Raw genomic sequence first — 24,002 nt, forward strand, 5'->3', positions numbered from 1 at the left:
GTTACAATTTTTTGTGCAATGTTGCTCTTTTCGTCTTTTAACCCTTTTAATATTTCATCTCATATATATACATGGTCACTTGTTGGGGGAATATGTAAGTGATCAGTATTTCGGCAAATTAATGTAAAAAACAAAAAGAAAAAATAAGGAAACCTGTGAATCTCGGTGTTCAGGCCAACTATTTGTTGTTTTCATGTGGGCTTGTAGGCTTGGTAATCAATTAGTGGCAGAACAAAGTCATGCAAGCCGGTTAAACCAAATATCAATGCTACCATTTCAACAGTAAAATGTCCGTATTTTTTTCAACAGTAAAATGTCTGTATTTTTGTTTGTGCGCGTGTGTGTGTTCTTTCACAAGAATAATGTGATTTTATAAGTAAAACCCATCAGGGTTTCAAGTGAATCAGTCTACAAATTTTTGACTGACCTCTGGCAAGTGAACAATTAGAGTAGCCTGGCCAATTTTTTATGAGGCGATGCCTCATTGTGTTTTAACAAGTATTTACTAATAAATAAGAATAAGTGGTGCTAGTACCCCTTGAATTATTTTGGACCCTCTATTTCTTTGAATTCCCATTTATAAATTTTGAAACCCTTACAATTTCTTTTCTCCCTCAAATAATACCAAAATTATCCTTATGAAAACATTTCACCCATTGAATGTACACCCCCCACGCCCTAAAAAAACCTCACTTCCAAAAAAAACTCTAACAAAGCCTATAAAGAAGAAGAAGAAAAAGAAGAGACAATGTGAACATTGTCTTTGCTGTCTCATCCACCATTGCCATAGTTGGTATGCTCTCTCTGTCACGATCCAAACCCGCCCCTAAAGATTTGTAGGGATGGCAATTTGAAATTGGCCCGATGGGGACCCGACCCCCCGATCCCAAATTGAGCGGGTTTTTCCCGAAAAATACCCCCGACGGGACGGGGATGGTATTTAAAAATCAATCCCTAAACAGATTCGGGTCGGGGACGGAGATAAGTGTCCCAGCCCTGTACCCGGCCCGTTCCCGTCCCGTTCCGGTATATCCCCGATGTTAAATTACTATTTTACCCCTAAAGAACATATATATATATATATTATATATAATAATATAAACCAAAAAACCAGGTCTCACACTCACCCTTATTTCTGTCTTTCTCCCAGCCGCGTCTCTCTCTCTCTCAGATCCACCACCACCGCCGTCCAGCTAGCACCACCACCGTCACTACCGCGTCTCTCATCCACTGCTCTTCTCGACGTCGCCGACCACCACCGTCGTCCAGCTCGCACCGCGTCTCTCATCCACTGCTCTTCTCGACGTCGCCGACCACCATCGCCGTCCAGCTCGCACCACCACCACCACCGCCACCGCCACCGTATCTCTCATCTACTCCCTCTCTTCTCGACGTCGCCGACCACTACCGCCGTCCAGCTTGCACCACCACCACCACCACCACCGCATCTCTTATCCAGATATTTTTTATTGTTTTGTTTTCAGATCTGTTTCAGATCTGTCTTAAAAATTTCAGATCTGTTTCATAAATCTCAGATTGTTTCTGATGTTGTTGTTGTTGATGATGAATTGTTGTATTTTCTGAATCTTTTTTTTTTTTGGCTGGGAATGTTCGGGGTCGGTGAAACCCGATCCCCGTTAGGGGGCGGGGGCGGGGGCGGGGGTGGTGATATGTTCCCCGTCGGGGATCGGGGCTGAGGGAAATTCGACCATCGGGGATCAGGGACGGAGAGTATGATCCCCGGCCTCGCCTCGCTGCCATTCCTAAAGGTTTGACATCGTAACCGGCCAGTAATCCGAGATTACCAAAGGCCTTCCTGTACAATCAAAGATAATCGGGGCTTGCGGAAACAAGAGACAAAAACACTAATAGTCCAATGAGCTATGCATCTATATGAACAAATATTTACATGCAAACGTTAATTTACCCACTTACATTACATAACGTATAACATAATCTCGTATACAAAACATATGCATGTGTCGAAAGTATAAATCATGATCGAAAGTATAAATCATGATCAAAAGTTTAACAATGGCCTTCCAGGCCTAGCCCCAACTCGGAGGCACACAAAACGACTCGGTAGACCTCAAAATGGTGGCTTGGCTCAAGACTCCACCTAGGCATGCCCTCCAAAACGCTCACTTATACATATACATAAAAACAATTATCTAAAGCCCAGTGAATAAAATTAAAGTAAAGAGGTTAGTGAATGAATTCCAAATCATATCATATATAGGAAACCGATCATATATATATATATATATCTATCATACCAGTGTCATAACAAAACATAATAATGGTACATCCAAAGGAACATATCACATATCGTCTTCTAACTAGAGTAATCGGTTCCGGATACCGATTAAACACATAACACCACATTGACATGGCTAACGAGATCTCGTAATCACATGTATGTCATGGACCCGCACTAATGTGCCGTCCCCCATGACTTAGGACTATCCTTAGATACCATACTAGATTTACAAACTGGATATTCGTTCACAAAATCAAAATCATATTTCAGAAACATACAGTGCATATCACCGTATCTTTACAGAAATGTTACTCACAGTGGGTTTCCAAAACCGGTTGTGCAGTCTCCGAGTTTTGACCTACAAATATAAACATGCGTAGCACAATTTCTCAATACACAGTCAAATCATGCAGTTGGTTCATAACCTTATTCAGTTATCCATTACTTGTTCATTCAATTATTTCTATGCTTATGAGATGTATATGGATGTAAATGACATGTGAAAATCATGTAAATGAAGGCCCAAAGTCAGAAAATGAAAAGGAAACTAAACCGAAAAACTACCTTGTTTGGTCGCACGTGCAATGGCCTTGGCCGCACGAGCGGTGGAACTGCAAAATGCAACTTTGGCCAAATCAAGGTTGGCCACTCGAGCGGTGGCCCAGGTCGCTCGAGCGGTCTAGGTGAAAATCCAGTCTGAAAATCTGCTTTGAAATAGAACTCCTTCCTTTGAAAATCAACTTCAAATTCATGAAAATTAAGGCCCAAAACTCATGAAAACAACTTGAGTTTCCTATTTCTAACTTCAAATAAAAATCATAATTTCACAACAAAATCCAAATATCCAAGTAAAACTCACAAACTTGAATTAAGTTGGTAAAAAGCATAAACATGCATATAAGAGTTCCATTTCTCAAATCTATGGAGTTTTCTCTCCAAATATGACTATCATGCAAGAAAACATGATGTACAAACATGAAAAATGTCATGGATGTTTACAAGTCCTCTCTTTCAATCAAGTGAGTTCCAACAACAACTTACACTACTCAACTCTTTAATTCCACTTAGTTTCAAGAAATTAGGGATGGATTCTCACCTTAGATGCCTAATTTGATGGAGATTTGGCTTCAATCCCCCTTTGATCTTCTTCTTCCTCTTCTTTTCTTCTCTTAGTCTCTAGAACTCTCTCTCTCTCTCTCTCTCTCTCTCTCTCTCTCTCAGATTTTTTCTTCTTCTTTTTGTGTTGAGTCAAACAAATGCCCATATCTATATCTATATAATTGTCTAATGTTAAGCCAAACATGGCTTAGTGAATCAGACGAAATTAATTTTCAATTAAACTTTCCAAATGGTTCTGAAAATTCCCAGTAGCATATCTATGTGCTCAATTTCGGTTTCTAAACCCATTATGGTCGTCAATTTCAATCCCAAAGTTGTAGCCTCAATAGATATTTTTTTCCAATTCAAACAGATATTCTCCAATTAATTCATATTATCGCGTAATTAAATAAGGATAATTGTGACTTGCATTTTGGGGCCGTTACACACACACTCTCTCTATATATATATACACACATAATTTCTTAGTTTTCTTATAATAATTTCTTCTCTTGCAAAAAAAATTATAATAATTGGTTTAGTTTTTTCAATAAAACAGGTCCGAACCTATGAATAATGTTCGGTTACCTATTTCTGAACAAATAATAAATATTTAGTTACCAGTTCCCGAACAAATAAACAATGTTCGGGCCTGTGTTTCTGAATTTCGGTCATATGTTCGGGTGTTCAGTCCTGAAAATGTCCCGAAAAAATGACGAACATATTTTATTATTTTTGTCATTTTTTTTCCAAGAAACTTACCCCTTACAAGGCCAATCTACTCTGAGTTAAGAACGACATCAAAGTTATGAACCTCCTCTAAGCTTTTATTGTTGTACTCCTCTCGTCTTATGGAGTTGTGGTTACTAAAAAAACTTATATTCATTGTCATTGCGGGAGAAGTGTAAGTTATCAAATGGTTACCACCATTACAGCCAGAATATTACTGCCAAAGGGTTTTCAAGGTTTTGAGGGTGGGTGTGTTTTGAAGGTGGGATTTGGAAAAGATAGATAGGTGGTGATGAAGGTGGGTGCTCTCAAAAATCATAATTCATGATGTAGTGGGTATGTAGGTTTAATTGTAAGATGGGGTGTCCCAAAATTAATGATGTCCTTTGTAGTAATTTTATTTGAGGTTATTATTGTAATAAAAAAAAACTTAAAAATTAAGGGGTCCAAAGTAATTTATGAAATGCTAATAGTAGCACTCGTAAGAATACCTCATTTTACTTTTCTTTTTCTAATAACTTTGGCAAATTTAAATAAATATATATGTATATATAATATATTGGAATATAATTTATGGAGGCCACACGAGGAGTGTATATTAATTACTAATACCAAAGCTGTCAAGATTCCAATTTTCTAGGGTATTGAAATTGATATAATAAAAAAAATTATGAGACTGAAAAGGACATTTTAATTAGGAAAAGTCTACAATGTGCACCTTATAAAAGGGCACATGATATGCACTTATTGTATGGCCCATATCGTGCCACATCAAAAAAAATGACCTGCTAAACCGGTCATGTAACAGGTTACAGAAAAAATCATAACATTCATTGTAATATCATAACAATATTACAATGAATCATAACAATGTCATAATATTCACCAAAGTGTCATAACAAAAACACTATAAATCATAACAATATGATAACAACTCATAACAAATATAATTATTTGTAATTAATTATCATAACATTTGAATCGTAACATTTTTTATTATGATTCACCATGGCAAATCATAACTTTTGGTGGTACAAATCATAACTTCTAGTGATGAATCATAACCATAACACATTGAGTATAACTTTTTTTCCCACAATCATAACGACATTAACAAACTATCATAACTTTTGTCAATGAATCATAACATGGCATGTTGATTATAATTTTGTCCCGAAAATCATAACAATATTAACAAAACATCATAACTTTTAAATTTTCAAACACAATTGATTGTGTAATCAATTGGTATAGCATATTGGAGTGAATGGAAAATCATAATTGATTGCAAAATCGATTGGATTGAAAGACCATAATTGATTATACAATCGATTAGTGGCTAGAGTTTTGAACTTTCACAATTGATTGTACAATCCATTAGAATATAAGGGAGATTGAAATATGACAATTGATTGTACAATTGATTGTAGGAATCCTTGATATAATAAACCTAATTGATTCAATAATCAATTAGTTTTCATAAGGCACACTAAACCAATTAATTCCCAACTTATTCATAGTTTCCAATGAATTAGTAAAAGCCTAATCATTAATATCAATTTAGTCAATATTCGAATAGTAATTGATCGGTTTATCAGTTGCCATTTATATGTAATTTTGTTGTTATGTTTTCATTACCTCAAACAATATCACTAACAAAAACGCATGACACTCCAACTACGTTCCTCGTTTTTAATTCTGTCTCTCTCTCTCTCTCAGAGTCATTATCGTCAATGTTAATGTTACCTGAAATGTTGTTGCTATAACTATCTCATCGACTCTCACTCTTTCTTTCGTTGTCATTATTAGTGAATTAGACAATAATGTTATTGTTACCAACTTCAATTAATCATGCCCTTTGATCCACTGAAACACAACCATCATCATCGACTTAGCCCATTATAATAGCATTGTTGCCACTACTAGTGTTATGTTGTCATTATGTCGAAATGATGACATCGGGTATAAATGACTTTGACACACACTACAAGAATTTTCACTTTTGGTGACTAAATTTTTAGTCGCCAAAAGTCAATTTTTGTATACAAAAAATAAATAACTTTAACTGTCAAAGTACACACAAACCAACTATTATCCAAATTAAAATAATAATTTCATACAAAATATAGAATCATACAAAAAGTAAAGCCTTCCATATACAAAAAATACATTTACTACCATGTGCAACGACTTTTTGGCATGGTACAAATTACCATCGTAATCTGTACCACGACAAAAGGTGATGTATGTACCAAGACAAAAGTACATCTATGTACGACGACAAAAAATCATATATATGTACGACGACAAAAGGTGATTCATGTACCATGCCAGTAATTATCTGTTGGCTGCCAAAAGTTTTTTGTATCAATAATAGTGAACTGCACAAACGCCAGGGATGACAAAAGTATTACATTAGTTCTATACAAAAGTGAAATTTCTTCTCCATACACCAAAGTATTACTCTGAAAGTCCACGCAACAAAGTCATCTACAAAAAACAAAAAAAACAAAAAAAAGTTAGAATTGGACCCAAAAATGCCCAACTTCATGAATGAATTTGGGAACAAGTGACAAATAACATATCAAAGAAGCAACCTTCCATGATGAATCAATTATCAGTCTTTCTAAAGTCTTTTGTTATAAGGAACATTGTTAAATGCAGAACAATCATTACTAAATCTGTCATTACTAACATAAAGCTAATGTAACAATCTTCTATTTGTATGCAACATGTATCCAAATTCTATGGCTAAACCAATATGAAAGCCCGATGTGAATAGAAACTATTCTTTTTACCAACTTCCTCATTAATTGTTTGCAAAAAACACTTGAATCATTAGATTGGATATAAAACTATCCCTACTTATTAATGTCTGTCAGTGCCATTTCATTGAAGATATTAGAACACGTGAGAAAAATAATAACCAAAATAAAGTTCAATCACAAAAGGAAATATGTAGAAATGTATGTTCAATCACAAAAGCAACCTTCCATGATGAATCAATTATCAGTTTTGGGTATATTCGGCTCTAACTCCTAACCAACGGATCCGAATTACATTCCGTTAGTTGTCACAAGTCCTATTTGTCATGGGGAAGCTTCCCGTAAGAGTCACACGGTGGTTCGGGGATTGTTTTGAATTTTCGCCCCCAAACTGCCATTTTTCGAGTAAGTTTTGGGCGTATTCGGCTCTAACTCCCAACCTACGGGTCCAGATTATATTCTGTCAGTTGTCACAAGTCCTATTTGTCATGGGAAAGCTGCCCGTGAGAGTCACATGGTAGTTCGGGGGCTGTTTTGATTTTTCGCCTCCGAAACGCCCTTTTTCGAGTAAGTTTTGGGCGTATTCGGCTCAAACTCCCAACTTACGGATCCGAATTACATTCCGTCAATTATCACAAGTCCTATTTGTCATGGGGAAGCTGCCCGTGAGAGCCACATGGCGGTTCGGGGGCTATTTTGAATTTTCGGCCCTGAAACGCCCTTTTTAGACTAAGTCTTGGGCGTGTTCGGCTGTAAATCCCAATCTATGGGTTCGAATTACATTCCTTCAGGTTTGACAAGTATTATTTGTCATGGGGAAGCCGCTCGTGAGAGTCATATGGTGGTTCGGGGGCTGTTTTCAATTTTCGCCCCGAAATGCTTTTTTCGAGTAAGTTTTGGGCATATTCGGCTCTAAATCCCGACATACGGGTCCGAATTACATTTTGTCAGTTGTCACAAGTCCTATTTGTCATGGGAAAGCTGCCCGTGAGAGTCACATGATAGTTCGGGGGCTGTTTTGATTTTTCGCCTCCGAAACGCCCTTTTTCGAGTAAGTTTTGGGCGTATTCGGCTCTAACTCCCAACCTACGGGTCTGAATTACATTCCGTCAATTATCACAAGTCCTATTTGTCATGGGAAAGCTGCCCGTGAGAGCCACATGGCGGTTCGAGGGCTATTTTGAATTTTCGGCCCTGAAACGCCCTTCTTAGACTAAGTTTTGGGCGTGTTCGGCTGTAAATCCCAATCTATGGGTTCGAATTACATTCCTTCAGGTTTGACAAGTCTTATTTGTCATGGGGAAGCTGCTCGTGAGAGTCACACGGTGGTTCGGGGGCTGTTTTCAATTTTCGCCCCGAAACGCTTTTTTCAAATCAGTTTTGGGCGTATTCGGCTCTAAATCCTAACCTACGGGTCGGAATTACATTCTGTCAGTTGTCACAAGTCCAATTTTCATGGGAAAGCTGCCCGTGAGAGCCACACGGTGGTTCGGGGGCTATTTTGAATTTTCGGCCCCGAAACGCCTTTTTTTGGAGTAAGTTTTGGGCATTTTCGGGTCTAAATCCCAACTTACGAGTCCGAATAACATTCTGTCAGCTGTCACAAGTCGTATTTGTCATAGGGAAGCTGCCGGTGGGATTCACACGGTGGTTCGGGGTTTTTTTTGAATGTTCGCCCCCAAACCGCCCTTTTTCGAGTAAGTTTTTGGCGTATTCGGCTCTAACTCTCAACGTATGGGTCCGGATTATATTCTGTCAGTTGTCACAAGTCCTATTTGTTATGGGGAAGCTGCCCGTGAGAGTCACATGGTGGTTCGGGGGCTGTTTTGATTTTTCGCCTCCAAAACGCCCTTTTTCGAGTAAGGTTAGGGCGTATTCGGCTCTAACTCCCAACCTACGGACCCGGATTACATTCCGTCAATTGTCACAAGTCCTATTTGTCATGGGGAAGCTATCTATGAGAGCCACAAGGTGGTTTGGGGGTTGTTTTGAATTTTTGCCCCCGGAACGCCTTTTTTCAACCGAGTTTAAGGCGTTATCGGCTCAAACTCGAAGCCTACGAGTCCGAATTACATTCCGTTAGTTCAATTCTCTTTCAAAAAATGGTTTTTTTTTTTAAATCAATATTATGTTAAAGATTCCATGATTCTCATGCCATGCCATGCCAATTTCTTTATATCATCATTTCTTTATGTCATCACAAGTTATATGGCATCAAGCAATTTCCCAAATGCCCATTCCATTGTCATTTAATCAGAATTTCATCCCTTACATTCTGAAGAAACGAAATTAGCCTCAACCAACAACCCAGAAAAATTTAAACTTGCAAGTTCAAACCATCATATATTATATAGCCTACAATGAGATGCAGAAGCTTATGCGAACGATCTAGCATCTATCAGACAAATTTACCAAAACATGCACGAATGTCTTGTATAAAAACAGTGGATAACATTTTAGTGGTATAGCTCAGAATCATGAGTGGTAAAGTACGTAAAGTTGTAAATAAATCCTCTGTTTAAGAATAAATTAATAAACCAAATACGTCAAATTTATAACTCATTTACAAACAAACAGTAAATGCTAAACTCATTTTTGGGTCTTGATCTAATAAAGTGAATATAATAAAACCAAGTTTCAATTACCTTCAGAGCATACACTGACAAGGTCATACACTACAAAACAGCCATAAGAGAGCACAAGATCTCTCAAGGATAATTTCCCATAACTTTCCTAACCATCTAAACTTGAAATATGATCAGTAAAACGTACTGGCTTGTCCACAGATTAAACATGTTGAAGATCAAGGAAAACTAGAAAAAACAACTGACAGTAAACAACATCAAAAAATGCATTACCTCCACAAAGGCCATTAAAAAATGAGTAGATCCCACCAGGTTTCAGCAATGAAGGAAGATGTTGGTGGATCTCTCTCATATCTTCATAATACTCCCCATAAGTGTCAAAGAATACACCTGGAAAAAATAGAATCACTAGTGAGAAAATAATATCTAATTTAATGAGGTTTGCATGTCTACGGGTTGGTATATTAAATGGGATGGAAAGGGGAGTGAGTAGTAACCACTAGTGAGAAAAGAAAGTAGATTCCAGAAGTTCATAATAAAGTACCCTTATATAGAAACTTCTAAGAAGACACCTATATAAAAAACAAATATAATGCCATTTTGTGTTCACATACCTCAGAAGCAGCAGAAGGAACTGAGTCACTTTAGAAGTGTTCACATGCCTTATATAGTCACTTTAACGGTACTGTTAGGACATTTTTCGTCCATATTTGGGGAAAATAGAAACTTTAGCTAGAACATTATCAACAACTGAAAAGATTGTTTCTGGTTTGGCGAGCGTTTTATTTACAGAAAATTTACTCTTTAAGATGGGTCAAGTAACACAAGAAACTATTATATATTTATTAGAAAACAAAAAATTACAACAGTTCTTTTGTGTGGTGCAAAGCAATGGTGCACGTTTTGTGTGGTAACCAGACAAGTCTCACGCCATGTGTTGCGTACAATTAGTTGATGTGGGTAACCATTTTATAGGTCTATATCAGACTTATGGAATAGGCAAGAGATATTTTCTCAGAAAGTGAATAGGCAAGAGGTATTTTCTCAGAAAGTTTAAATATAATATATTCTCAGTTTACATTTGAGATATAGACAGATTGATCAAGTCTATTGTAGAAAAGTTGAAATTTTCAAGCATAAACTAGGAAGTCTCTCATCATCTCTTGGCATTGCCAAGACAAGTAGAAAGTATGAGCTTTTCATAAATAGAGAGGGGGGAGAGAGAGAGCGAGACCCTCATATAGCTCTGATCGGGATTTGCTGCACCTTCTACTCGAATGATCGTCAGTGGGACGATGACGGCGTCGGAGTAGGGCGACACCGGTGGGAGGATGGCAGAGTGAGGTAGTGCCACCAATGGCAGCAAGAGATACAGGTATTAGAATCATAGGACTTGAGTGAATCTCCAGATTATTTGGTTGCGTTGAATATATATCTTGCATTTATTTTTTTATGAGATTACATATTTGAAAATAATTATTTTTAGTAAATTTAACGTTTGGTTAAATGGAATGGATAGAATAAATAAATAAGAGACTATTTTATTTTTTTTTAATTATTTACTAAGTAATACCAATATTAAATATATCTTTAATATTTTAATTATTTTTAATTAGATTAAATAAAAATTTATTTTATTTTATTTTTTACACAATTAAATAAATTTATTTTTAAGAAATTAAATAAATAAAATATCAATACAAATATACATTATTTTTTTAATTAAAATTTTAAATAAATTTGTTTTTAAAAATAATAATAATCAAACAATGAAATTAAATAATATATATATTAAATTTAAATAATGAAATTAAATAAAATATAAATAAAATTTTAAAATGAAGATTATTCCATGATTCGGATCTCTTGTGTGAGCAAATAGCCAAATAAGCTCAAGTCCTAATTTGACTGCATCAACAGCCTCAAGTCCAAAATTTTCTTAGATGCTTTTAGTTTTAAGGAAGTACATTTGCAAAGTTGGTTTAATGGTACGCTATTGTTTGAATGACAACTTGGGTTCATGTTACTAAATTTTTTGTTGGGTGATGAAGTTGTTTATATTTTGACAATGCACATCTCCATCATCTCTTATTATACCTATACATCGATACCATACCATTCCACTATAAGCATAGTTATGTGTCACCTAACAGCAATGTCCACCATTTCTTACCAAGCAAACAGACAATTAAAAAAATCTACAAAAGAGAAATAGAGACAGTTCGGTATTATTAACAGTGATTGTTTGTAAAGTAATGGCATGAGCAACTCCCTATTTTATCAGCAATCAAACAAATTTTGAATGTTTTCACCTTTATTTTCAAAATTATTCTCCAAACTACGAAATTTATTAAGAATGCCTAAGATTAAAACAACTAAGACATTAACAAAACATAACTACTAGCCACTAATGTCTCCTTGTAAAAACAATGTTTCGATCACTGTAAGCCTCATCATGAAAGTCAACTACACTGGATCATTTGGATAAATTGGCAATTCATCGATATCATCCGTGTGGGGATCCAACTCTGTGTTCATGAATGGTTCACTGTCTGAGTTGCTACCCTCTCTGTGGCTACTTGAAGCCAATTTTTTACACGTCCGCTTCGTGTGTCCGATGCTCCTACAGTAGCAAATAATGCATAAACGATTTTAATAATCATATGCATGTAACAGGATATTAAAAGGTCATACAATGAAAGTACCATACCTACAATACCCACACCGCCTTGGTTTTGGAGGTTTACCCATAGAAGATGTCCCTCCGGGGTTCCCTTTGGTCTTCACTACATTCGGATCACCAACGCCATATAGTTTGGGTGCAATATTTTTGTCCCCAGCCTCGGCGTTACCTTCTTTTCTCATTGCCCAACGTTTTTTCATCTGCGATGTCAGCTGGAAAGCTATTTCCCTTGCCTCTTCAAAATCTTTGTCCGCGTGTGAGGCATAATATGACATTTCACTAAAACAGGAGCTGAGTATACCAAACCGAGCTGTCTGTGTTAGGGTGCTACAAATTTGGGTAAGACTTGGTTGTTGACACTTTGACCTACCACGTCTTGTCCATCTCTGCAAGACACAACTCGGTGGAATACACATTAATTGTTCAGATTTCATAACAGCAATCATGTGGCAGCAAGGGATGCCAAACGACTCAAACTTCAAGCAACAACATTTCATTGTGATATTAGCTGGAAAATACTCAACCGTCCACGTGCATGTTGGTGCCTTGTACTCACCAAAACGGTAGGTGCGATGATCCTCAAGCTGAACTCTTTCCATCACATACAATTTACCCTCTTTCCTGATTTCATGTTGAAACAATGAGAAAATCTTCCGAGTAAAGAGTTCAGCTGCATGTTTCTCCAAACTCCTCAATGGCGTAGTCAAAACCGGGAAACTATTCTCTGTTTTAGATTCTGTTTCTGCCTCATTAACACGCATTCTAGCAAGAGCCCTATCATACTGCGCTACAAATTCATACAGCCTAACCTTTTGGTTTAGGAATATATTGAAATATGCATTTATACCCTCGACACGTTGAGTGCTCCTCATTCCAGCAAACATGTGACCACGGAGATATGCCTCAGCCCAATTATCACGCTTCAGATGAATATCCGACACCCAGTTATTGTTCTCCAACTTGTACTGTTTCACCATAGCAGCCCAGGCATTGTCAAACTCATCAATTTTACATTTCTTCAACATCAACTGTGCAAAATCAGTTGTAAATTCTGGTATGTGGACATTTGTTGAGGCATTTTTCTCCAGATGCCAAGAACATAAACGATGTCTGCAGTTTGGAATAACTCTTTTGATTGCCTGACGCATTGCCCTATCACCATCTGTTACAACGGAGATGGGTCTTTTACCATCCATGGCCTCCATTAACATTTCCAGCACCCACGTGTATGTCTCCATTGTCTCATCAGGCAACAAAGCACATCCGAATATAGTTGTCATGAAATGGTTACTCACGCCAGCTAGAATTACAAATGGCTTCTTATATGCATTTGTACGATAAGTTGTATCAAATACCAATACATCACCAAATGCAGCATAATCCATTCGAGACCTACAATCTGCCCAGAAAATCTTGTCCAACCGGTTGTCCTTATCGACGTTGTATTTGAAAAAAAATAATGGATCTGCATCTAATTTAGCTGACAAGTATCCTAACGCACCCTCTGCATCCCCTTCTGCGAGTTGTACTTTGCGCTCAGCTTGGAATTGATTGTGCAAATCTCTATGAATGAAGCCCACCTTCTCATAACCCCCTGACTGATGGACCATAAAATCCATGATCTGACTCGTTTTCATACCCACATTGCGCATGGCCTTTGCTTGAGCTTGGTCTGCACTTGTTACAAACCTATGCGACCAAAGAAAAGGGACGCAGTGTGGTGCTGCCAACGGATGGTTGTGTTCCCCTACAAAGTGGGTCACAACATATTTCCTAGCTGTCTTGTCATAACGCACATGAAATGTGGCATTACAAAAAAGTCTAGTTTCTGCCCTAGGAGTTCTTACCCGTTCCACACGTTGCAAGTATTTCTTTTCTCTTACACCTTCCCTTGAACAAACCCATTTCCTACTCTCTACAAATTTGTTGTCTCCAGTAATTCTTTTTCTACTTCTTCGTACGCTAAAACCGATGACCTTAGCGTATGCATTGTAGAAAGTATAAGCATCATCCTCTGAATTGAATTTCATTTGGAACACATCTTCCTTAGTAAGCATTCGTAAACTATCATAGGTTTGGGAAGCTAACCCTTCTTTCACATCAACAACATCATCCTTGCCATCTAGAGCAAATTGATCATCAATTTCAGTATTGACCCCTTCAGGCCTACTACTTTCAGGTTCATCCATTGTATATACACTTGTAAGTACCCTATTAGCAATTAAAACGAAACAAATCAACTAAAAAACACACATGCCATTGCGCTGCTATAATTTACATCTCCAGAACAAATAAATATAATAGCACACCTGCCAGTGCCTTGCAATCAATTTAAAAAAAAATTCAAACATGTCTGCAAGCACCCTACTATCAACTAAAACCAAACAAAAAACCAAAAAAACCACACCCGCCAATATTGTGCTACCAATTATTACTTCTTTATAGAAAATGAACAAATAAGCACACCAGTCCGTGCTATGCTATCAATTATATGCCAATAATAAAAAATCACCTGTAAGTACCCTACTATAAATTAAAATAAAATTAATTAATTACAAACACACCTGCCAGTGTTCTGTTATAAATTAAAATCAAACAAATAAATAAAATAGCACACCCGCCAGTGCCCTGCTATTCGTTAAAATCAAATAAATAAATAAGCACACCAGCCAGTGCACTGCTATCAATTCAAAACAAATAAATTTAAAAACACAAAAGCAATTACCCTACTATTAATTAAAATGAAACAAATAACTAAAGTAGCACACCCGCCAGTGCCCTGCTATTCATTAAAATCAAAGAAGTAAATAAGCACACCAGCCAGTGCCCTGCTATAAATTCAAAAACACAGAATCAAGTACCCTACAATCAATTAGAATGAAACAAATAAATATAATAGCACACCTGCCAGTGCCCTGCTATTCATTAAAACAAACAAATAAATAAGCACACCAGCCAGTGCCCTGCTACCAATTCAAAGCAAAAAATTTCAAAAACACAGAATCAAGTACCCTAATATCAATTAAAATGAAACAAATAAATAAAATAGCACACCCGCCAGTGCCCTGCTATTCATTAAAAGCAAATAAATAAAATAGCACACCCGCCAGTGCCCTGCTATTAATTAAAAGCAAATAAATTAAAAAGCAGACCTGCTAATGCAACCGCTACGGAGGAAGGGATGGAGGAGGTATAAGTTTACTTGCACGTTAAGATGGAGAAATTGAGGACCTATGACAAACAAAAACAGAACATCGAAATAGAGTTAGTAAAGAAGACAATACTTAAGGAAAGTAATGATTATGGCGAGAAAAGAAAGAATCTATCTACGAAAAATATTATTTTGCACATCTTTTCACCTTAACAAACTGCATAAGCAATAACAGAGATAAAAGTCTACGACTCAATTAAAAGTCTAATTGTAGGTTATTTTATCCAATTTGTGATTATGACCTATTGGCGATGCTTACGACTCAATTAATGGGCTTACTAGTTCTGACCTGATTATTGTTTCATTCAATCATAATATATATTATGAGTTATTTTGAGGATTAGGGTTATGAGATTAAACAGAAGTTTTGCTACAAAAATGACTTTTGATAGAAACAGTCGGTCATTATAATTTCTCTTCTTTTGATAGTTAAACCTTTTGTCGTTTTTTGCTCGTGGATGTAGGCTTTTAGACAAACCACTCGTATGTTTGTATTCTTGTGTGATTCCGCTGTGTTACTTTGTTTTCGTTTGTTCCGTCATGACAAAGTTCAAAAACTTGTGATAGCGGTTTTCAAAAATGAATATATGATATTTCTAAACATTTTGTTTTCAGAAAAAGTTTGCCAAACTAGTTTTCTACTTTTTCTTTCCCCAAAAAATTTGAAAACAAACCAAACATATCCATGAGCAGTGACTGAGCATGGTATTGTTGTCACAACAAAAAGCACAAACCTACCCTTCTGGTAGCTTTATCAACTAACATGTTAATGTTAATCAAATTACCTCAAAAAGGGCTTAAGGGAACATTAAACATTAATCTTTTGGGAAACCTCTTCTTAAATTCTGTAAAGACAATGTTATCATGGGCCTACCTTTTTCTTACATCTCTATCCACCTGACAAGCATGGATTTAACAAAATTTAAACCCTATGGCAAGCAAGGTATAACATGATTCAATTATAGAATTTATTCCAACTTTTCGTCCTTATGTATAGCTTACCCTGAGCCACTGCAAAACCACACAAAAACCCATTTTATCCCCATCCTGCCTTCTTAATTCCCAAAAAAATGGAAAAGAAGCCCATAATGCAGCAACTGGCCAAGAATGTCCGTCGGATGTCATTATCCGATGACAGTGCCATGATGAAGCAAATTCAGGGAACCCATTCGCCTGATGGGCGTGATGTCTATGCCAAGCCCATTCTCCAAGTCATTGAGGACATCCTGAACCATGTCACTCCTGACTTTTCTGGTGTATGTACAAATCCTCTTATCCTTTCTCCTCAAAACAGAACGTTGGCGCTGTTTGGGAAGCTGCCAACGAGGCTATTACAGCCTCATTTGATAAATAAGCCAAAAAGTGGCACTGTTCACAGTTTTTTTGGAGAAAAAAAAAAAAAAAAAAAAAGGCACTGCGCTGGACAGTGTAGGCTGTGCCTACACTGTCACAGCCAGAATTGATACATCAATGGGAAAATTACCATTTTGCCCCTCTATGTCAATTTAAAAAATAAAAAGTTAGGGACAAATTTGTCATTTTAAATTTAAACATCATTTCAACACACGTTCCAATACAAGAACCCAACTAAAAATTCATCTCATCTTCCCAAACACCAAAACTGAAATAACCTACTAAAATAGCCAAAAAGCCAAATGGCCTACTAAAATAGCCACTTTCCAAATGAGGCCATTATGTTCTACAAGTTTCATGCTATTTGTCGCTAGGGGTCAATTGTGTTGTTTGTTAATTCAAAACAAATAAATTTAAAAACACAAAAGCAATTACCCTACTATTAATTACAATGAAACAAATAAATAAAATAGCACACCCGCCAGTGCCCTGCTATTCATTAAAAACAAACAAGTAAATAAGCACACTAGCCAGTGCCATGCTATAAATTCAAAAACACAGAAGCAAGTACCCTACTATCAATTAAAATGAAACAAATAAATAAAATAGCACACTTGGCAGTGCCCTGCTATTCATTTAAAAAAACAAATAAATAAGCACACCAGCGAGTGCCCTGCTACCAATTCAAAGCAAAAAAAATTCAAAAACACAGAAGCAAGTACCCTAATATCAATTAAAATGAAACAAATAAATACAATAGCACACCCGCCAGTGCCCTGCTATTCATTAAAAGCAAATAAATAAAATAGCACACCCGCCAGTGCCCTGCCTATTAATTAACAGCAAATAAATTAAAAAGCATACCTGCTAATGCAACCGCTACGAAGGAAGGGATGTCGGAGGTATAGGTTTATTTTGACGTTAAGATGGAGTAATTGAGGACCTATGACAAACAAAAACAAAACATCGAAATTGAGTTAGTAAAGAAGACAATAGTTAAGGAAAGTAATGATTATGGCGAGAAAAGAAAGAATCTATATACGAAAAATATTTAACAGATTTTAGTACCCCATGCCATGTGAGTCAATTAAACAAAAATACCTTTAGATTGTATTTGAATCTTGCATTTATGGGCAAAAAGGAAAAACAAGGGAAAAATGACAAAATTTAATAGTTTAGTACACCATGTAATGCGAGTCAATTAAACAATAAGTACTGATAGGTTATGCTTGAATATTGAATTTGAATAGGAATTGTGAATAGAAACGAAAATAGACGAAATTAGACAATTTTTAATTCATGCCATTTTTTTACAACACTAAATGGTGGAACAAAGAAGTGGATGATCCCATAAAAAAAATGCTCATATGATTATGATGTTACTAGGCAAGCGCGCTTTCTATTGCCTACCTTGCTAGCCATATCAGCAAAAGATGCATTACCTCCATGTTCACTGTTAATACATATTTTTGTATTTTCAAACAATGTCACAATCAATTTAAAAGGCTGTTGAGGCTTATGGATTAAGACTCACTTCGAAGATCAAGGAATGCAGCTTACAAGAAAACCTTGCAGCTTAAAAAAACAAAGGCTCGAGCCCAAGAAGCAAGGCTCGTATAAAAGACAAGCATCACACTTAGACTGATCTTATGCCTACAATGCATGCTTGTCTACCTAGCCTAATGCAAGCAACCTATACCGATCATCACAAACTTACTTTTTAACTATCCGTCTTGCTAGTTTATTTCAACACATTAAGATACACACGTTCTACAAATCACACCACTAGTTATAGATATCCCTATTTTTACTTTTGCACGGTCAATTACAAGTTCAAATCATAACAACTTGGTAGCTAAATTAAATTTCTATGAACTTTGCACAAATAATTTGCTCCTCAAACATAGAATCCCAAAAATAGTTGTAAGACATTGGTGTCCTCATACACTGTTAAAAATCTCATCATTTCATAACTTTTATTATATTGTTAATACCTTGTAGATTTTCTAATGTAGGCCTTAGTCCTATCAAATTTTGGCATTTCATCGCCTCCAAGGTAACTCATAAACCATTTTAGAGCATCTCCAACCTTTCACCAATTCTTTCAACTAATTTGATTTCAAATTTGAGTAAAAAAAACTTGATTTTATATGAACTACTCAAATCCTTTCAGTAAAATCTTTTTAAAAACCTTCCTCTTATCCAAAATTCCCCTTTTCATCAAATTTGATCAGACCCATCTCCAATGCTTCTTCTTTTTTTTTTCCCATGAAATTTTGATTTACTTTATTGGTTCTCAATTTGCTAAAAAAAATAACTCTCCCTTCATGAGATTTAATGAAATAATTTCAGATAATTTTTTAACGCTTTTGATGAAAAAAAAACAAAAATAACTAAATGGATATTCAACTAAGTCACAGTAACATCAAAAAATCCATTCGTTTCTCACTTTCCACAATTCCCAAACAATTGCTAAAGGTAATACATCCCAAACCACTGTAATTTTCTTTCTAATAGGAAAAACAAGCCAGCACAAGAGTAATTGTTACAAACATAACAGATTTCAATAAACAAATAAAAAATTTAAGTCTCATATCAGTTACATGAGTACAAAATTCAATCACCCACAAATCAGATTTCACACACTTAAGCCAAATTTGAAGTGTATATATGTATATATATATGAAATCAAAACAACTACCAAAGCAAACAAACATCAAAAACCTAAACCGATTCAATTCATATTTTGACATCCTTTTTATTAAGGCTAAAGCAATCGGAGCTGATAGATACTGTATAGACATATCGATTATCAATGCTAAATTTTATATTTAGTGTAAAAGAGATGAAAAATGAGACAAAATTTTATATGAATTAAAATTTTAAGGGAGCACAGTGAATTTCCTTGTGAATTATGGCAAACTTATGAGTTTCCTTCTCATAGTGCAGCATTATTATTTTCTTCATCTCCTAATTCTCTTTTGTCTTGTTTTTCAAATGCCAAATCAAGAACCTCAGCAAAACTCTTGCAGGAGGAGTTATGTTGTCTAAGGATGAAGCATGATGAGATCCTTCAAAGAATTAACAACATGTGGTACTGGTCAATAATTGTGAATGTGCATGAAAAAATAAATATCACAATGGTCAAAATCCTCCAAATACCATTTTTATTAAAAAGAAAGTCACTATAATGAATCGTGATGAACACCACGTTGGGTTATAACTGAATATCACAATGGGTTGTGACCAACTTATTAAATTAAATACAATTTAAAATTCGTTAGGTTCTCAAGTCAACTATTAGCTCAACTCGGTTGGTTTAGAGTCCTAATCTTAATAACTTAACAGTGAACCAATGCTGAACTAACACATGAAGAAAGAAAACTAATTTGCAAGAAATATGGTGATGCATCTAGACACAAAACACATATTTGTAAATTATATGTATATTAGCAGTAGGCCCTTCTACCTACTATAAAATAAAATAACGGCAGGCCCTTCTTAATCTGGTGTTTTTTTTTTCTGTAACAGATTTGACACACTGTTTTGGGTACTTTATTGTAAATAGAACTTAAGAATTTCATAACTTGTATATTCAAGAAGATGTAAAAAAAATATACAAGTATAACCATCTTCTCAGGCAAAAACAAGTTTACTTCCTAAAACAGTTTAATGCAGGATATGCAAATACAAATACGAAAACTTTAAGATTATGTTCGGATCATTGATTATATGTGGAGGCCAACAAAGGAAAAGAAAAGGAAAAGAAGAAAATAAAGTCAAAAATATTTATTTGTTTCAATATTTCCCTTTCCTTGATAAATCCAAATTTCATACCTAACATAAAATTTTCATTATGATGTGATCATCATCATGAAAATTAATGTCGCCTTTGGCTCTACTATGCATATAATATGTGCACACAACTAAAAAAACACTCTTTACATTGACAATCGATACAAATAATCAAAAAGCAAACACAAACATGCGATGGTAAATGGAGGGCACAATTGTGGGTAGAAAGTATTTGAAGTGTTAAATTATGTTTCTAGAAACAGTTATAGTACTACTTTTGAATAAGATACTTATCACCAACTTGAGATAAAAGGTTCATGTATGTTCATTTTATGGTTAAACTAATTTCTCAAGAAGTCAATGTGTCATTCCTCTGAAAAATCCAAGTAGGTCTACCTTTTTGACAACTTGCAAAGCAGATTACCACTAGAAAACAATTAAAAAAGAAAAAGAAAAAGAGGCTAAGTTACATACAAAAGGAAAGTAAATAAATAAATAAATGAGAAGACAACAACTTTGAATACATCCATAGTTTTTTGAATTCAAGGACTGCTACTATGTCCTTAGCCTAATTTGTGTTGTGGGCTTTCATTGTCGCGCATGTTATTCTTGTCATGAAATATACAAAATCTCTCTAAAAGTAGACTTTTCCACGAACATTCCTAGCTTTTAAGGATATCAAAAAGTAAATCCAAGTGCATAAATGATTTTCACATAATCATTCATAGTTGTCATACCAAGTAATCTGACTATGAAGATTCCTTGAACCAATACAACATTCTCATAAATCTTATAAATACCCAAAATTGGATAACTCTTACAACACTTCACCTTTCTTGGCTCAAAGGTTTTAAGTATTTTGTGTTCAATCTCTCTTCATATTGTGGTCATGTTGTCTATGTTCTTCAGGTTCTCTCTTTGCAGCAAAAACCATAGCTAATCCTTCTCACGATATGAGCTTCGCAATCCTTCTACTATATATACAAACGTGAAAGGGGCACTTTGAAGAATGGGAAGCAAGAATCGATACAGGAAATGGGGGTTAACAAAAGAGGATTTCGAAGAAGGGAATCAAAACAACTATCAAAGCAAACAAACATAAAAAACCCATAACCAATGTTTGTTTTCCAAATATATATGAGATTAGGATGGAATTGTCTCAATGGCTCTCTTGTTCTATTGAGCCAGTTAAATCAATGGCATGAAAAATGGTGGTCAAAAAAATATCGGGCAATATACATGATATTACAAGAAATGTTGTTGTACTTGATTCAAGGTAAAAAAATTAGTGTATTGGAGTTCTATTTTGATTGGAGACAATGATGCAAGGGAAATTGAGAGAGTTCACCAACTTTTTATGATTTGTTGCATGAGTAACAAGACATAATTAATTTGAGGAGCAAGGCTACTAGTGAATCTACTACGAGTTCAAATCAATGTTAGTAAAAGTGTGAGGCACACTTAAGCACAAAGACCTCCTAGGCCCTAAATGCAAAGTTCAAATTCAAGCCTGATTGACATAAAATCAAATTTTTCAAAAATAATGTATTATGACAAACGATTCATAATACATAATAAATAAATAAAAAGTTATAGAAAATCAAATAACAATATATTTAACCTTTTAGCTAACCTCTCCAAAATACTGATAAGGTTGTGTCAGCAAGAATCGATACAGGAAATGGGGGTTAACAAAAGGGGATTTCGAAGAAGGGAATCAAAACAACTATCAAAGCAAACAAACATAAAAAACCTACACCTAATATTTTCCTATTTTTATAAACAAACCCAGTGAGTTCACAAACGTGGACTCACAGTTTCAAAGAAACGGATTGCGGCGGTCTAGGGTTTCATACAATGGACATGGAGAAAGGGGGAGAGAAAAAAGTTACAGAGAGAGAGAGAGAGAGAGAGAGAGACATACCTTCAGGCGAAGTCGATGGTGGGTCGTCTTCGCAGGGATGGCCTTCGAGGGATGGTCTTCGAGGGCGAAGAGGGAGGGTCTGCGTGCTGTCTCCAAAACAGAGGGATTTGGGGAAAAAACTGAAACAATTTGAAAAAAAAAAGTAACCGGTTGAAGGGGTTGCCAATATTCCTAATCAAATTCTTCATTGGCTGAGATTTATTTGTGAAAATCTAATGGCTTAAAATAAATGTGTATATGATGTGCACATCTTATTGAGGTGCACATCTTAACAGCTCCCTTTTAATTAACATGCTTTGAACAATGAAGAGTGTGCTGGCTTGTCTTTTTGTTTGGGGACATGCGCTCTGATTTGGTTTATATAATAGCAACTTTCCTGCGTTAATCATGTGAGCATCATTTACCCAACTGCATCTAATGTAAAATCTTATGCAGCAGCAACAATAGTTTGATTGGTTCTGTTAATTTTGTACATGTACCCAAGAAGTTTGAAAACATATTAATTTTGATATAATTGAGGCTGCACGAGAGTTCATACAATTAGTGAAACAAAATTAGGCTGTAAAGATTCCAATTGTCTCGATCTCATCTCAGGGGATATAATGTAAAAACTGATCTTAGTTTTAATTAATTTAACATGGAAATTTTGGAACTTGCACGCTTGGAGCAATGAAAATTGTGCAGGTTGTCTTTCTGCTAGGGGGATAGTCTGATTTAGTTTATATAACACTGATCCATTGGTCTCATGCCATCATATTCCTCCATTATCATATGGGAAGACATGGCAAAGTTGAGCGCAGATCTTGTCAATCTCTTCTACAACAACCACGTGTCTTACTCACCTGCCTTGATCGATCGACTAATCCCTTAAATCATTCATTCACAAGTGTCCACAAAACAGAGGAGACAGAGCATCAATGCAACTCGTGCATTGCATATTTTATGGACCACTCCACAAAATATTAGAACGAATCATATTAGGTTTAAGCTATGCCTATTATGTTCCAATATCTGAAAAAACAACTAAGTGGTGAGGTTGGGAGGAGACATTGAGTAAACATCGCTGTGATATTACTTAGATCCAAATCGAATTCATGTTGATCCTCATCCATGATTGAATAGGATGAGATTCCTTATGCCTCTTTCATTGCCATGATATATATTGAGCATAGGCCTAAGAGAAAGGTCAAAACTTGCAACTTTCAATTGCTTTATAATTCCCATTCTAAGAGAGAAAAATGGTTTCTTACCATGCTCGCTCGGTTAGCTTGCCCTCTATATCATCTCATCCTCCAATTCCTCAATTCAATGAGCATTTGTTTAGATTAAGGGCTTCTGAATCTACTTCTTCCTCATTCCCATCAATAAACAACAGATTAGAAGGCCTCCAAGATTTGTACAACTGTGTTGATGATTTGCTTCTACTTCCACACACCCAACAAGAATCCAACAAGAAATGGGTTGAAGAGGCCTTGGATGGATATTTGAGGCTCTTGGATGTGTGTGTCATCACCAGAGATGTCCTATCACAAACAAAACAGCACGTTCAAGAACTTCTTTCAATCCTGCGAAGGAGGGGTGATGGAAATGGTTAATTTT

The 24,002-nt window shown here is 35.7% G+C and overlaps 1 protein-coding gene across 1 annotated transcript; it reads right to left on the reverse strand.

Annotated features, from left to right (window-relative positions):
* Positions 1 to 11,458: 11,458 nt before the first annotated feature.
* LOC145819484 (protein FAR1-RELATED SEQUENCE 5-like) lies at positions 11,459 to 13,930 on the reverse strand. The gene is made up of 2 exons (XM_082913482.1): positions 12,148 to 13,930; positions 11,459 to 12,060 (listed from the first exon to the last, which is right to left on the reverse strand). Exons 1-2 carry the CDS (start codon positions 13,770 to 13,772, stop codon positions 11,904 to 11,906), a joined length of 1,782 nt encoding a protein of 593 aa, XP_082769608.1. The 5' UTR covers positions 13,773 to 13,930; the 3' UTR covers positions 11,459 to 11,903.
* Positions 13,931 to 24,002: the final 10,072 nt, after the last annotated feature.

This window comes from Camellia sinensis, chromosome 2 (assembly GCF_055761805.1).
Source record: "Camellia sinensis isolate YWXY chromosome 2, ASM5576180v1, whole genome shotgun sequence".
Taxonomy (NCBI): Eukaryota; Viridiplantae; Streptophyta; class Magnoliopsida; order Ericales; family Theaceae; genus Camellia; species Camellia sinensis.

Coding starts and splice junctions, on each gene's coding strand:
- LOC145819484 (XM_082913482.1), bottom strand. CDS start 13,772: ATGCGCAATGTGGGTATGAAAACGAGTCAGATCATGGATTTTATGGTC. Junction 12,061..12,147: donor AGGCGGTGTGGGTATTGTAG/GTATGGTACTTT, acceptor TTGCTACTGTAG/GAGCATCGGACACACGAAGC.